This window comes from Lynx canadensis, chromosome A1 (genome assembly GCF_007474595.2).
Source record: "Lynx canadensis isolate LIC74 chromosome A1, mLynCan4.pri.v2, whole genome shotgun sequence".
NCBI lineage: Eukaryota > Metazoa > Chordata > Mammalia > Carnivora > Felidae > Lynx > Lynx canadensis.
The window spans coordinates 91,011,811-91,026,345 of NC_044303.2; the positions used below are offsets into that span (position 1 = coordinate 91,011,811).

Sequence of the window (14,535 nt, forward strand, 5' to 3'; positions counted from 1 at the left end):
GCCGGTGGCGGGGCTCCCCCCCCCCCCCCCCCCGCCCGGCCAGCCGCGCTTCTCTGCCGCCGCCTCGGGGCGTCTCTGCTTCGCTACGAGCCGGGAACCGCCGCGGCGGCGGCGCGAGGAGGGGAGCGGGCGGCGGCGGCGGTGGCGGCGGCGGCGGCGGCGGCCGCGCCAAGAAGCGCCGGGTCACCGCAGGCTGAGGCGCCCGCCGTCCCCGCCCTCCCCCTCGCTCGCCTTCTCCTCCCTCCCGCCTCCCTCGCTCGCTCGCTCCTTCCCTCTCCCCGCCTCCCCTCCGCGCTCCCCCGCCCTCCCCTCCGCGCCTCGCCTCCTCCGCCCCGCGCCCTGCGGTGCTGCAGCTGCGGGCGGCTCCAGCTGCCCCCAGATGTGGGCTGGGCGGCGCGCGGGGAACTTTCGCGCCGGCAGCGAGTGCGGGGCCCCGGCTGCGGTCCGGCTGCCATGGATCCGCCGGCGGGAGCCGCTCACCGCCTGCTCTGCCCCGCGCTGCTGCTGCTGCTGCTGCTGCCGCCGCTCCTGCTGCCGCCGCCGCCCGCGGACGCCCGGCTCGCCGCCGCCGCCGCCGACCCCCCAGGTAGGTGCGGCCGGGCCCCCGAGCTCCACGACCCCGGTCGGCCGGGCCCCGCCCCGCGTGCCCCGCCGCCCCCTCCCCAGGCGTCGTCCAGCCCGACTTGGGCAAACTCTGCGCACCCTTCCCGGGGCCAAGTTGGCCAACTTCGGGGCCGGGTTGGTCGCGCAGGGGGCGCCCCGCGGCGCACCGGAGCGCCTCGGGCCGGGGGGAGCCTCGGAGCGTTCGCGGCTCCCGAGACGCGGAGCGTGGAGATGGAGGACCGGGAAAGCCCCGCGGCAGAGAGCGCAGCGCTAGCCCCAGCGGGTCCTGGGGAGCCAGGGCGAGGCTGCGCCGGGGCTCGCGTCCGGGGACGCTCGGGAGGAGCCGGGTGCTGAGCTCGCCGCCTTGGGCCCTGAGAACTGATGGGGCTCCCTGGAGGGAATCCCTGAAGATCCGAGGGACCCTGCTCCACCCCTCTCTGCCCTCGGGCGCGCGGGGCGGGGGGCCAGCGTTGGTCCAACCAAGAGCTGGACACGGAGGACAGGCCGCGCGTGCCGGGGGGAGCCGAGTCCTCGCCGCTCCGGAGGCAAGCGGTGAGGGCGCCCGGGCGGCGGGGACCGCGGAGGGGTAGAGGCGCACGGGTAGGGGGCCAACCGGCAACGGCTTCGGAGCAGCCCCATGTCCTGCCAAGGACGGTAGGTTCAAGGGACCGGGAACAGCCTGACGGGGCCATCCCCAGGGGAACTGTGAGGAGCTCGCGGAGCCCCAACCCGGAACCGGGCAGGGGGCAGAGCTCTTGGCTGGCAGGGTCCCAGAGGGGGACGGCCTGGGGGCGGCGGGGCTCCGGAGTGATGTCCCTGTTAACGCCCCTTCCCAGTTGGAAGAAGGCCGGGGAGGTGAAGGTTAGTTTCTGGGGGTTGTTTGGCAGAATGCCCTTCCCTGTTCGCAGTGGTGGCGGCGGCGGGGTGGTGGAGGGATGCGGGGTTTCGCGGCGAGGCTCTGGCGGGTCTGACGCCCCTTCCCGTTGCAGGAGGGCCCCTGGGGCACGGAGCGGAGCGCATCCTGGCGGTGCCGGTGCGCACTGACGCCCAGGGCCGCTTGGTGTCCCACGTGGTGTCGGCGGCGTCTGCCCAGGCTGGGGTACGCGCCCGCAGGGCCGCCCCTGACCAGACCCCGGGCTTACCTGGAGGCAACGAGGAGGACCCCGGCGGCCGCCTCTTCTACAATGTCACAGTCTTCGGCCGAGACCTGCACCTGCGGCTGCGGCCCAATGCCCGCCTCGTGGCGCCCGGGGCCACGGTGGAGTGGCAAAGCGAGTCGGGCGCCACCCGCGTGGAGCCCCTGCTCGGGACGTGCCTCTATGTCGGAGACGTGGCGGGCCTGGCTGAAGCCTCGTCCGTGGCGCTCAGCAACTGCGACGGGCTCGTGAGTACTCACTTCTCTCGCTCCTTTCTGTCCAAGGCCCTGGGAATTGGAGGCTGGTTACCTGTGAGTCCAAGGCCTGCACTGAGGACCTCCTCTGTACCCCTGTGTGCAGGGACCACGGGGCACTGACTGAAGTGGTTGGCAGGAAAGCAAGTTATTTTGACCGGCTGGAGAGCGGGTGATTTAGGCAGTGGGTCAGGGTCTCTAAAGCTCTGATCAAGCAGAAGAGTGTGGTGTCCCTTATGCGTGCTGGGCCCCAGGTCTTCCTATCGTAGCCAAGTGTGTGTACATCTCTGGGAGTGTGTGAATCTGCACATGTGTCTTGGAATGTTGGTGTGCACTCGCGTCTGGGTACCTGTGCACCTGCGTGAATATGTGTCTTGTGTGTGAGAGTATCTGTAGGTTTCTGCTCGTTTGGGTGTCAGGGTATCTGTTGAGTGTGCGTCCCCGTGCATTTGAGAATGTGGGGTATGTGTGCAAGGGGGCACGTGGGTTGGCGGTCAGTCTGCTTGCTTCTGTGCTACCCAGGGAGCGGGGAGTGGTGCTGAAATGCCCGGTTATTCCTCTGCCCCCTGGCTGACCGGGAGCCACTGATTTTTATGCTGTGGTTTCCTGTTGAACTCCAGCTGGTAATTTGAAAAGTCGGTTTTCTCTCTCTATTTTGAGCCAAGGGGAGCATTTGGAAATACAGGCTCTGGTGCCCACAGGTAGCCTCTGAAGGACAGGAGAGAGGCCCAGTCCCCTCCTGGGACTTTTTGGGCCACCCAGTGCGACTGGAGCCCTGGGAAGTTTTCCTGTTTTCAGGGGCCCCAGAGGGACCATGGCTTGGCATCAGGGGTCCTCAGAGGAAGCCTGGATCGATGCTCAGGGAGGAGGCTGACATTGGCGGTGCTCTGTCCGGCCGCCCCGGGGCCTGGCACGGGCAGAAGCCACTGCAGTTTTCTATTTTGGATTGGGTGTGCGGTGGTCAGGCTGGCGGTGCTGGCCAGACATCTGAAGCCGCCCACCGTGGCTTCTGCTGTAAGTGCTGCTCAGGACACTCCCGTTCTGAGCGAGTGGCCGCCCTCCCAGCGCTGCTGGCCCCCAAGTCCCCCTGTCCTCAGGCTCGTCCTGCCTGCCTGCAGAGCCAGCAATGACACCAGTGCCCCACAACCGCTGGTGTTCTTTTTATGGAGACACAGGAAATGTCACTTGTTGCTTCGGAAAATCACTGCCTTTGGCTGGATTTCATTAGAACCCAGGCATATTGCAAACAACTATAAATGTCCTTGGAGGAATTGGGTTATCCTGGTGCGGCCCTTTGTATGTCCGAGGACGTCCCGGGCCTCGTAGGTGTGTCTCATTTCGTGCTGCAGGTGAATTTCCTAAATCAAAGGAAATCGGTGCTGGGGACTCCAGGGGTTGGGGGAGTTGACATGGATGCAGTCTGTAGGTGGGCCAGCTCCTGTGTACTGATTAATTCCTGAAGGACAGCACTTCAGGGAGTCTGTGTCACTATATCACTCATTTGTCTGTCATTTGGTGATTCATTTGTTTAGCCAGAACCTCCTAGTGTGTTTGTCCACTGTGCCAGTCAGAGGTGTTCCTCGCCCGGTGCCCACCTGGGTTGAGGGGCTGAGCAGTACCCCGTCCCTGCCTTTGACAGTGATCTCCTGGGGGCTATTTGAAGAAAGAGTTGCCAATAGGCAAAGGTGCATGTTGGCAATCTCAGAAGAGGGAAGAAGACGTGCAGAGGTACCAGGTATGCGTTGGCCGGGTCAGGACAGACATGGTGAGTGAGATGTCACATGTACTGGACACACGCCTGCACACGTACAAGATGGAGCAGGAAAGAGTTGGACTTGGAAGACTGGCTGGGCCTTGCCTCAGGGGCCTTGAATACTGTCAGTGAAAAATGGCCTTGAGACAGTGGGGCATCAATTTTAGTTCTTTAAATTTCTTTTTCTTTTTTTTCTTCTTCTATTCTTCCTTCCTTCCTTCCTTCCTTCCTTCCTTCCTTCTTTCCTTCCTTCCTTCCTTCCCTCCCTCCCTCCCTCCCTTCCTTCCTTCTTTCCTTCCTTCCTTCCTTCGGCCTAGAGATGGTAGGGCATCAATATTAGTTTTTTACTATTTTTCTTTTTTCTTTTCTTTTCCCCTTCCTTCCTTCCTTCCTTCCTTCCTTCCTTCCTTTTCCTTCCTTCCTTCCTTCCTTCCTTCCTTCCTTCCTTCCTTCCTTTCCTTCCTTCCTTCCTTCCTTCCTTCCTTCCTTCCTTCCTTCCTTCCTTTTCCTTCCTTCCTTCCTTCCTTCCTTCCTTCCTTCCTTCCTTCCCTCCCTCCCTCCCTCCCTTCCTTCTTTCCTTCCTTCCTTCCTTCAGCCTAGAGACGGTAGGTCATCAATATTAGTTTTTTACTATTTTTCTTTTCTTTTCCCCTTCCTTCCTTCCTTCCTTCCTTCCTTCCTTCCTTCCTTCCTTCCTTTCCTTCCTTCCTTCCTTCCTTCCTTCCTTCCTTCCTTCCTTCCTTCCTTCCTTCTCCTTCCTTCCTCCCTCCCTCCCTCCCTCCCTCCCTCCCTCCCTCCCTTCCTTCTTTCCTTCCCTCCTTCCTTTTGTTTTGGCATGTGTGCCTCTTCTCATTTTATAACAATTAATTCCTTAACCTTTGAAGCCTCTCTGCATCAGTGATAGACCTGGGGCTTTATACATCATGCAAAGCCGTGGTCTCCACAGCTGTCCTGCAGGGGAGGGATCCTCATCCCTGGTTTGCAGATAGGCAGGGAGGCTCTAGGAGGATGAGCCACTTGCTCAAGACCACATAGGTAGGATTCTGGCCTGGTTCCCTCCAGCTACTTTTGCCACAGCGCTCCCAAGACACTGAGATAGGCAATACCTGTGCATCCCCTCCCAATGGGCCTTATATGGATAAATGCATCTCACTCACCCAGAAACCCAGGCCCTTAACCCCCGTGCCACACAGGCCACCTTTCTCCTCAGCTTTTGCTCTTCCTTCATAGATAACACAACACACGAAGCAGGTATGTCAGGCTGTGGTGTGTGTGCAAATCCCCAGGGACCTGGTTAAAATGCAGGTTCATCACATCTGCGGTGGGGACTGAAGTTCTGCATTTCTCATAAGCTCCGAGGCTAATGCTCCTGGGCCTCGGCTCGCCCTTTGAGAAGCCAGGCTCAATAGCCCCCTTTCTGCAAGAGAGTTCTGCAGATTGTACCACACGTTGCCTCTAGCAAATGGGGTTCAGCTGGCAAACTGGTGTGGGCAGTGCTGTACCTACCTTGCATTTAGCTTGTGAGATTCAGGGAGTCCATCGGGATCTCTGAGAAGTTCTGTAATGAAGAAGTCGTCTCAGGACTCCTGGGTGGCTCTGTCGGTTAAGTGTCCGGGTCTTGATCTCAGGTCAGGTCTTGATCTCAGGGTTGTGATTTCAAACCCTGCGTTGGACTCCATGCTGGGCGTGGAGCCTACTTAAAAAAAAAAAAAAGGAAATGTCTTGTGCTCTGTGTAATCCATCATGTTCTACGCAGATGGGACCGTGGAACCCCTTCTTTGCAGAACATTTGGAACTAGTCTTCCTGGAAGACGTGAAGAGAACCACAGAGCAGGGTCCCAGCAGGCAGCTGTGGTCTTAGAGCTTACATTTAGATGGGACATGCCTTTCCCAAGAGCCACAAGCCCTTTCAGGCCTAATGTCCTGCTCCTGGCCAGGGACACACAGTTGCTCATCTACTTGCCTGGCCCTGAGTTTGTTTCTCTGCTTTAAAGGAAGGCACAGTGGCAGTAGCTTTGTTTTCTGTGGACAGGAGTCTCCTAATCGAGGGGATTCTTAATTCACCATATTTGTCAGGATCTTTTCAGTTACAAGTGACAGCTTAAGTTAAATTAGTTTAAACAAACAAAAAAAGGGAAGTTATTAGCTCACAGAATGGTAAATCTTCAGGCATGGCTGAATCCAGGTGCACTTGTCTCCTGTCTCTGTCTTCTATGTGTTAGCTTTGTTGTCAGGTGCAGTTCTTCTGTGGTGCCCCCGTCTTTCCAGGGGCCCAGCAGTGCCTGACTGACATCTTTTTCTGATTATTTCTGGCTGAGTCCTGGGTATGACTCTGGCTAGCCTGGGGTCTAATGCTCTTGTGAGAACCCCAGAAATGGAGACCGGAAGAGGTGCTGTTTCCTCAGTTACCATGAGATTGGGATTCTGGGCCTGCCAAGATGTAGATCTTTCTGGAGTCAGGTAGAGGTGCAGACTCAAGAGATGCCACATGAAGACATGCTTTGTAAGGCATGCCGGGCACTTTATTTCCAGAGAGGCTGGGAAATGTAGAGTTTCCAGGTTGTCTTTTTTTTTTTTTTTTTTTTTTTTTTTTTTTTTTTTTTTTTTTACAGCCACTAGACAGAAATTGTTCATGATATGCACAGGGAAAGGGTAAAGTTTGTCTTTTCACAATGCATAAGAAAATTACGCTTAATGAAGGATTCTTGCATGTCGCGTTGCTATAGTTTTCTAGTACCTCTCGGGCCACGTGATAGGTATGCTAATTTCACATCATTCTTATATGCTCATCAAAAACCCAATAAGGGGCACCTGGTGTCTCAGTCAGTTAAACGTCCGACTCTTTATTTTGGCCCAGGTCATGATCTCAAGGTTGTGAGATCGAGTCCCCTGTCAGGTTCTGTGCTGAGAGTGGAGCCTGCTTAAGATTTTTTTTCTCTCTCTCTCTCCCTCTGCCCCGCTCCCCTCCTCAAAAATACAGCAACAACAACGAGAAGGCTGTTGGCATAAAAATAATAGTAACTCTTAGTTTTTTGTGCCTCTACTATGTGCCAGGCTCCCTGCTGAGCACCTGATATCACCCTGTTCAATCCTCGCACTATCCTGTGGTCTATGCCTGATATCCCCATTCTACAAATGAATGAACTGAACCTCCAAATGCTGAAACCTTGCTTCTGATTCGAAGACCACGCCAACTACATTTTATTGCCTTTTTTTTTGCATGCCAAAAAAAAAAAAAAAGAATAAAAAGGAAGAAATGCATTTCTTGAAAACAGTCCTTACCTTTCCTGTTTTGACTCTTGGAGACCTTCTCAGTCAGGGGCGTTGCCTGTTGTTTGTGGGAGCAGGGAGCAGTCCTGGTGGCTGACACACTGCTCACCCGCTCCAGCCTGCAGCCCCTGGCAGGTTGCCTCAGTCTTCACAGCTGGGTGATGGCAGCGGGGACTCCAGTAGGACCAAAGCACCCCTCACCACCTCTGCCTCCCACCTCAGTGCCGCTCTGGGGACCTCTCTGGCCAGATAGGGTCTGACAGGGCCAGTGGGTGGAAGTCTTCATGGGCTAGGCAGTGGGAAGGGTCTGGTCTCTGAGGTCTGGTCCCATTCTGAGGTCTGACCAGGGGGGCAGTGTATATCCTAATGTGGGAGCTCAGTATGAGCCCCCATGATTCTGCTAGGCAGAGCCCTCATCATATGGCCAAGGTTGAGAGAGGCCCAAGGACTTCTGCCTGGTGGGCTGGGGCTCCTGGCCAGGATGGCAGCCTGGCCAGGAGCCAACTCTGTCCAGTCTTTTTTTTTTTTTTTTTTTTACATTTATTTATTTTTGAGAGAGGGAGAGAGGGAGAGAATGCACACATGTGTGTGTGAGCATGGGGGTGGGGCAGAGAGAGGGGGATGGAGGGTTTGAAGTGGGTTCCATGCTGTCAGCGCAGAGCCCGATGTGGGACTCGAACCCACGAACTGTGAGATCGCGACCTGAGTGGAAGTGGGACGCTTCACCGACTGAGCCACCCAGGCGCCCCTGTCCAGTCTTTTTAAGTGTCACCAAGGTCTACAGAGAAAAGTCATTTGCTGGCTCAAGGGACCAAGATGAGTTTCATTCCAGCTGGCTCAGATGCTAGAGTTGGGCAGGCAGGTGTGGCAGGCTCGGGCTGTGGGGCTGGGGTGAGGGTGCCTAGGACTTGCAGCTGTCCCTTGTAAGGTCTTCCTCCCTCCCACCCTACCTTGGCACTGCCTGCTGGGGGAGGGCAGTGAGAAGATCTCAGGAACACCACAGAGGGGCTGTGGGACATTCCAAGTTCCCTGGGTCTTGGGGTTCCTCAGGTCAGAACAGCAGAGGCACCTGTTTGGCCCCTGCTCTTGGCAATCTACACAGCTGTCCCAGAGTAGTCTCAGCATCCTCCATGGCTTCTTGGCTCCTTGTTGTTTTAAGATTCATTCAGTTTACATGACAGAAAACTGACTTACAATGAATGAAATAAACAAGGGAAGTCATGGGCCCAATTATCTATGGGGTCCTGAGGAATTCAGGCATGGCTGGATCCAGGGGCTCAGGGCTTGTTTCAGCACATGCTCTCTGCCTTTCAGTTCTGTCACTCTTTGTGTTTATCTCAACATGGCCTTCCCCATGTGGGGGCCACCGGCAACTTCTGCTTAATTTGTCTTCTTCCACGGTGGCAATCAGAAATGGAGAGCAGTTCTTTCTGGGTGGTTCCTGCTAGCATCCTGGAGAGGGCTCTGATAGGGCCCATTTTTATTTTTATTTTTTATTTTTTTTAATATATGAAATTTATTGTCAGATTGGTTTCCATACAACACCCAGTGCTCATCCCAAAAGGTGCCCTCCTCAATACCCATCACCTACCCTCCCCTCCCTCCCACCCCCCATCAACCCTCAGTTTGTTCTCAGTTCTTAAGAGTCTCTTATGCTTTGGCTCTTTCCCACTCTAACCTCTTTGTTTGTTTGTTTTTTTCCCTTCCCCTCACCCATGGGTTTCTGTTAAGTTTCTCAGGATCCACCTAAGAGTGAAACCATATGGTATCTGTCTTTCTCTGTATGGCTTATTTCACTTAGCATCACACTCTCCAGTTCCATCCACGTTGCCACAAAGGGCCATATTTCTTTCTTTCTCATTGCCACGTAGTACTTCATTGTGTATATAAACCACAATTTCTTTATCCATTCATCAGTTGATGGACATTTAGGCTCTTTCCACAATTTGGCTATTGTTGAGAGTGCTGCTATAAACATTGGGGTACAAGTGCCCCTATGCATCAGTACTCTTGTATCCCTTGGGTAAATTCCTAGCAGTGCTACTGCTGGGTCATAGGGTAGGTCTATTTTTAATTTTTTGAGGAACCTCCACACTGCTTTCCAGAGCGGCTGCACCAGTTTGCATTCCCACCAACAGTGCAAGAGGGTTCCCATTTCTCCACATCCTCTCCAGCATCTATAGTTTCCTGATTTGTTCATTTTGGCCACTCTGACTGGCGTGAGGTGGTATCTGAGTGTGGTTTTGATTTGTATTTCCCTGATGAGGAGCGACGTTGAGCATCTTTTCATGTGCCTGTTGGCCATCTGGATGTCTTCTTTAGAGAAGTGTCTATTCATGTTTTCTGTGATAGGGCCCATTTTTAAACTGATCGCTATGATGTAGGCCTGGCCTGAGTCTCTTGCTCACCTTTGGGATTGAAAGTGAGGGTCAGATCCCCAAACTCTGGAGTGGGTTGGCGTTTTATGTAAAAGCAAGAGGAGGGTGAATGTGCCAGGCAGATGAAAACAGTTGCCACCACACATTCCACCCGGACTCCAGGTCCCAGAGTCCAGCCCAGGTCTCTTCCTGGGCTCCAGACTTGCCTGCGCAGCTGCCTCCAGGGCTCCTTCTCTGGTTGACCCCATGCTTCTGAAATGGAATTCTCTTCCAGACCCACCCTTTCTTGGGTGGGAATCCCAGGATCACCCCTCTCCTCCCTGTGCATGACCCCATATCCAGCCAGCCACCATCTTAGACATCTCTGGACTTCATTCCAGTGCCCACCTCTCCACCATGCCTGACTCTAAGCCCCGTCTTTTGTGCCTGTGTTCCTCAGCTGCTGCTGAATGGTCTCTCCCCAGCAACTCTTGCTTCACACAGCAGCCAGACTGATTTTATAAACCACATATTAAATCATGTCACTCCTTTGTTCAAGATCTTTCAATGATTTTTATTGCCCTTAAAAAAAAAAAAACCCTAGAAAAACATCCAAACCCACTGGCCTGGCATTCAAGGCCCCCTATGACCTGGCCCAGTGGCTTCCAGGTTCGTCTGTCATTGTGTCCCCCTCATGCCTGTGCCCCAGTCACACTGATCTTTTATTTCCTCCAACTCTGACACTCCCAGCTCAGGGCCTTTGCATAGGCTGTGTGCCTGGACCACTCTTATCCCTTCATCTTTACTTGGCTCAGTCTGTAGGTCTCAGCCAAGTGGCATTTCATACAGGAAGCCATCCTAGACATTCGCATGCCATGTTACACCCTGTGCTTCTTAGTAACCTGTACCATAGGTAATGTGTATCTGGCTATGTCGGGGCTATGTAGGGCCCAGCTGTGAAATCAGAGTTCCTGAAGCCTATGTAGGAAAGGGCTGGGGACTTGCCCTTGAGACCCTGTACCCTTCCCCCCCCCCCCCCCCCCCCCCAATGCCCAGGGCTGGCCTGCCTCTCCTTATCTGCTCTCTTGCCAATCCCAGAATGTCCACCTTCAGTGGGGCAGACCACTGAGAATGGCTGACAGCTCTGCCTCCTTTCCCACAGGAAAGCACTTGTATACACATGCGGTATTACAGGTTTCTTGCCCCCACTTTGGGGTTCATGAAACCTGAGTTCAAAACCACTGGTCTAAATTAAACTAAGTAGGGGAGGGAAGTCCCCCCCCCCCAAACCCACCCCAGGCATGTATGGGGAAGTGTTAGGTGGGGGTGAAGAGATATCAGGCTGGGCTCTGGCAAGCCACCTTGCAAGCCCGGGCAAATCCTCCCACCATGAGAGCCATCAGTTGGTCCAGATGGAAAGTGGGGGTTGGAGTTAACCATTTCTAGGACCCTTCCAGGGCAACTCCAGGTGTCTTAGGGGCCAGGTGGGGAACAGACAGACACACGTGAGGGAACAGAGTTGGAGGATGGAGAGGCGGGGATCCCCGCGGACCCAAGCCCCACCTCCCTTGAGAGATTGTTGCCTCTGGTGAGTGTGGGCTCTTTGCTGCGGAATCCTCTATTGTTACTTCAGAGAAACTATGTTTCTGAATCTGTTGATACCATGTGGGCAAACAAGTCCACTGTGAAGACTGACAGGTCCTCTGACAGGGCCTCCAGAGGCAGGTGTGGAAGCACTGGTAGATGTGCTAGCAGCAGGATCATTAGATGGGCCAGGGTTCCCTGCCAGCAGGGGCTGGGGAACCTGCTGAGAACCCAGCCTCACTTCATCACAGCTGTCCCACATACCCTTCCAGGACATCCACAACCTTCTGGCTGACCTCCCCACCACTTCTCACTGGGAAGGATTTGGTGGAAGGGAAGGAGCTTCCTAGGGGCTCTTCCCTGCCTGGGCTGGGTAGGAACATGCACTGACCTGTGGCTGCCATGATGGAGGCTTACTTGTCAGGAGTTTGTGTTCAAGGTGGCAGATCAGCAGCCTGTGACCCCACCCCACCACCCCATTTCCTCGTGGTGGCCCCTCAGAATGAGACTCATCTGTCTTTATTGAATAAGGCATCCAAAGGCGGAGGCGCCTGGGTAGCTCAGTTGGTTAAGCGTCAGCCTTCAGCTCAGGTCACGATCTCGCGTCCAACTTTGGCGCAGGTGATGCTCTTGCAGTTCATGGGTTCAAGCCCCGTGTCAGGCTCTGTGCTGATACCTGGGAGTCTGGAGCCTGGTTTGGATTCTGTGCCTCCCTCTCTTTCTGCCCTCCCTTGCTCACACTCTGTCTCTCTCAAAAATAAATAAACATTAAAAAAAAAAAAAGAATAAGGCATCCAAAGGCACCTAGAGTAGTCAAAATCATAGACAGGAGAGTGCTGGTTGCCAGGGGCTGGGGGGACGAGGGGAGAGGAGTTATTATTAATAGTTACGGTTTCAGTTCTACAAGGAAAAAAAGAATTATAGAGATGGATAGTGGTGATGGTTACACAACATTAAGAATGCATTTACTAGCACACTAAGCACTACACAAAGAATGGTTGAGATGGTAAATTTTATGTTGTGTGTATTTTACCACGTGAAAAAGGGCATCTGAAGACTCATGGGATTCAGTAGGTAGTTCAGGGTTGGAGTGGTGCCCCTTGAATCCCACTCACCCAGTTTTCCTCCCCTGTGTAACTCTTTCCCCTGGAGGACCAGTGGCTGCAGCTGTCCCCACACCCCTCACATCCCCAGGGACAGGCTGGGGAAAGAGAAGCTGTCTAGTTTTTGGAGGTTCCCGCCAGTCTTGAGCTTCACTCTGATTGGCTGGGATTAGGTCACGGGACTTTTCTATAGCCAATCACTGTGACCCAGGAATGCCATGTGCTGATTGGCTCTGGCTGAGTCATATGCCGCAGCCACGGCTTCGAACAGCGCCGGGAGAGCGCCGGGAGCTGCGACCACCCGTGACTGCGGGGTAGCGGCTTCCCGCCTGTGTCACTCTTCTGCCGGCTGAGGGCCCTGCTGCCCACGCTGTCCCTCAAGAAAAGGCAGCGGATCAGTGTCTATACCGGCTACCTTTCCTGGAACATGTACCCTATCACTGCGGTCGTCCTGTGAGCTCGCCATTGCTGTCCCCCTTTGACAGATGAGGAAACTGAGGCTCTGGTGAGTTACTCGGATCTGTGGGCTCTCCCAGTGTGGTGTCGCCTCTCTCCATGGAATCCTCTAGGGTAAAGGACATAGTGGATTGGTCGGTCACTGATCTCCAAGCCTGAGCTCTGGGAGGCCAGCTCTTTCTGAGTCATCCTCTGTCACCTTGACACCCCCTGCCCTGACTCTGTGGCCATGTGTGTTTCTGGCACTGGTTGTGGAGTGTAACGGTGCCATCCATTTATGTGTTGGCAGGCTTCAGGCTCTTTCTGCCCCATGGCCAGCCTTGGCTGCCTGTCCCCTTGTGCCCCCAGCCCTTAGTGAGTGAAGAGTGATGCTGAGGGTCAGCTGGAAGGTGGGGAAGGCCAGATCCTCACCTAGGCCTGCTGTGAGCACCATGAGCGCCATAGCCAGGGTGAGCACTCACTGAGGAGCTCATTTGCTCTGAGACACGGGGACATCTCCCATGGCCTGGAGTGTCCACCTAGCACTGAGGCTGGCTTTACTGTGCAGTGGCCTCAGCTGTGGTCTGGGCCTCCCCGTTCTGGTCTCTGAGATCCATAGGGGCAAATGCGTGTGGGGTCCTTCCTGGGACCTTGGGTCTGTACTGGCAGGCAGACACATCCTTCATTACCCTCACTGCCCTCCTCTGCTTGGACAGCCTGGGGGAACATATGTGCATGTTTGTGAGCCTCTGCATGGCAATGTGTGTGTGTATGTGGAAAGGTGTGAGTGTGTGTGCATGTGCATGCATATCTGTGTGAGTGTGATGTGAAAATGGATGTGCATGTAAGTGTGTGTGTGTCCATGCATGGGAGCGTATGCATTGGAGTGAGCATGAGTGTGAGTGTGTGCGTGGGTGTGAATGTGCATGTTTGTGTTTGTGTGTAGGTGTATATATGTCCCCATTTGAGTGAGCATGTGCATTCAAGTGTGAGTGTGTATCATGGTCGTGTGTTTTCTTGGCAGGGGTTTCCTTCAAGGGGAGGGGATTGAGAGGGAGTAGAGGTACTGAGGGGAGGGGGAGACCCCAGCCCTCTGAATCTTGGGACCACCTTGGATCCCCCTTCCCCCACTGGCAGGTGCTCTGGAATGGGAGGGCCCAGGTAGGAGCCTCTTGCTCTGCTGCTTATGTTTCATATTAAATGTCAACTGTCCACCGGGTCTGCGGTGCTGCCATTAATATGGAGAAGTTATTACAGAGCCTGGAGCTGGCTCCTCGGGCTCATCCATGAATTTCAATTACCTTGCACATCTACTCTAGGCCTGTGGAGTGGGGTGCACAGCTTCTCCTTGGAGGCAGAGGAAACCCTGGCATCCAGGACCCAGGCCCAGACAGTGCAGGGAGCCTAGGCAGGCTCTGCGCTGCCCCACCTTGCCCTGCAGGTTTCAAGCAAGCACGGACTTGGTGTGGCCCAGAGGCTGCCGTGTCACACGGTCATCTCTGTCCCACATAACTGGGCAGCCAGGACAAAGGCTAAAATGCCACTAAACCTCATTTCCTTGGCTTGCAAAGGAGGGGAACCTATCCACACCCGCCTTGCTGGGCATTGGAAGGATGCGTGGGTGCACAGCAAGCCCTTAGCCCAGGCCTAGGGCTTGGGAAATTTATGCATTTCATCAGATCGAAGGTGCCATCAATCATAGGGCACACCAAGTAAGAGCAGACACTCCTGATAAAACTGCGCCGTGCTGCCTTAACTTCAGTCCTAAGAGGCATAGATAGGCACCAGCCACCCTGCCCCTAGTTGCTCCAAAGAGTGGGCCATTTCTCCCTTCTCACTCGCTTTGCTTACTTAGCATGTGACTGCCTTCTTCATTTTGGGGTGTCTTCTTCTCCTTGGTAAAGTGTGGGGTTGCGGTCATTCCTCCAGGGACATTCCTCACTGATGCCAAAGCTACACACTTCCTTGTCTCGGTGACCTTCTGCACATGCTATAAATGTTTGCCATTGTGGTGTGGTTTTTCGAGGACATTTTGGGTGG

General features: G+C 54.8%; 1 protein-coding gene across 1 annotated transcript in view; it reads left to right on the forward strand.

Moving 5' to 3' along the window:
* The first annotated feature begins 363 nt into the window (after positions 1–363).
* The window catches only part of ADAMTS2 (ADAM metallopeptidase with thrombospondin type 1 motif 2), a 246,077-nt gene continuing 231,905 nt past the window's right edge, over positions 364–14,535 (forward strand). Inside the window, exons 1-2 of the mRNA XM_030316217.1 lie at positions 364–586; positions 1,593–1,987. Coding sequence (XP_030172077.1) covers positions 454–586; positions 1,593–1,987 — 528 coding nt within the window. The 5' untranslated portion in view covers positions 364–453. The remainder of the gene's footprint in view (positions 587–1,592; positions 1,988–14,535) is intronic.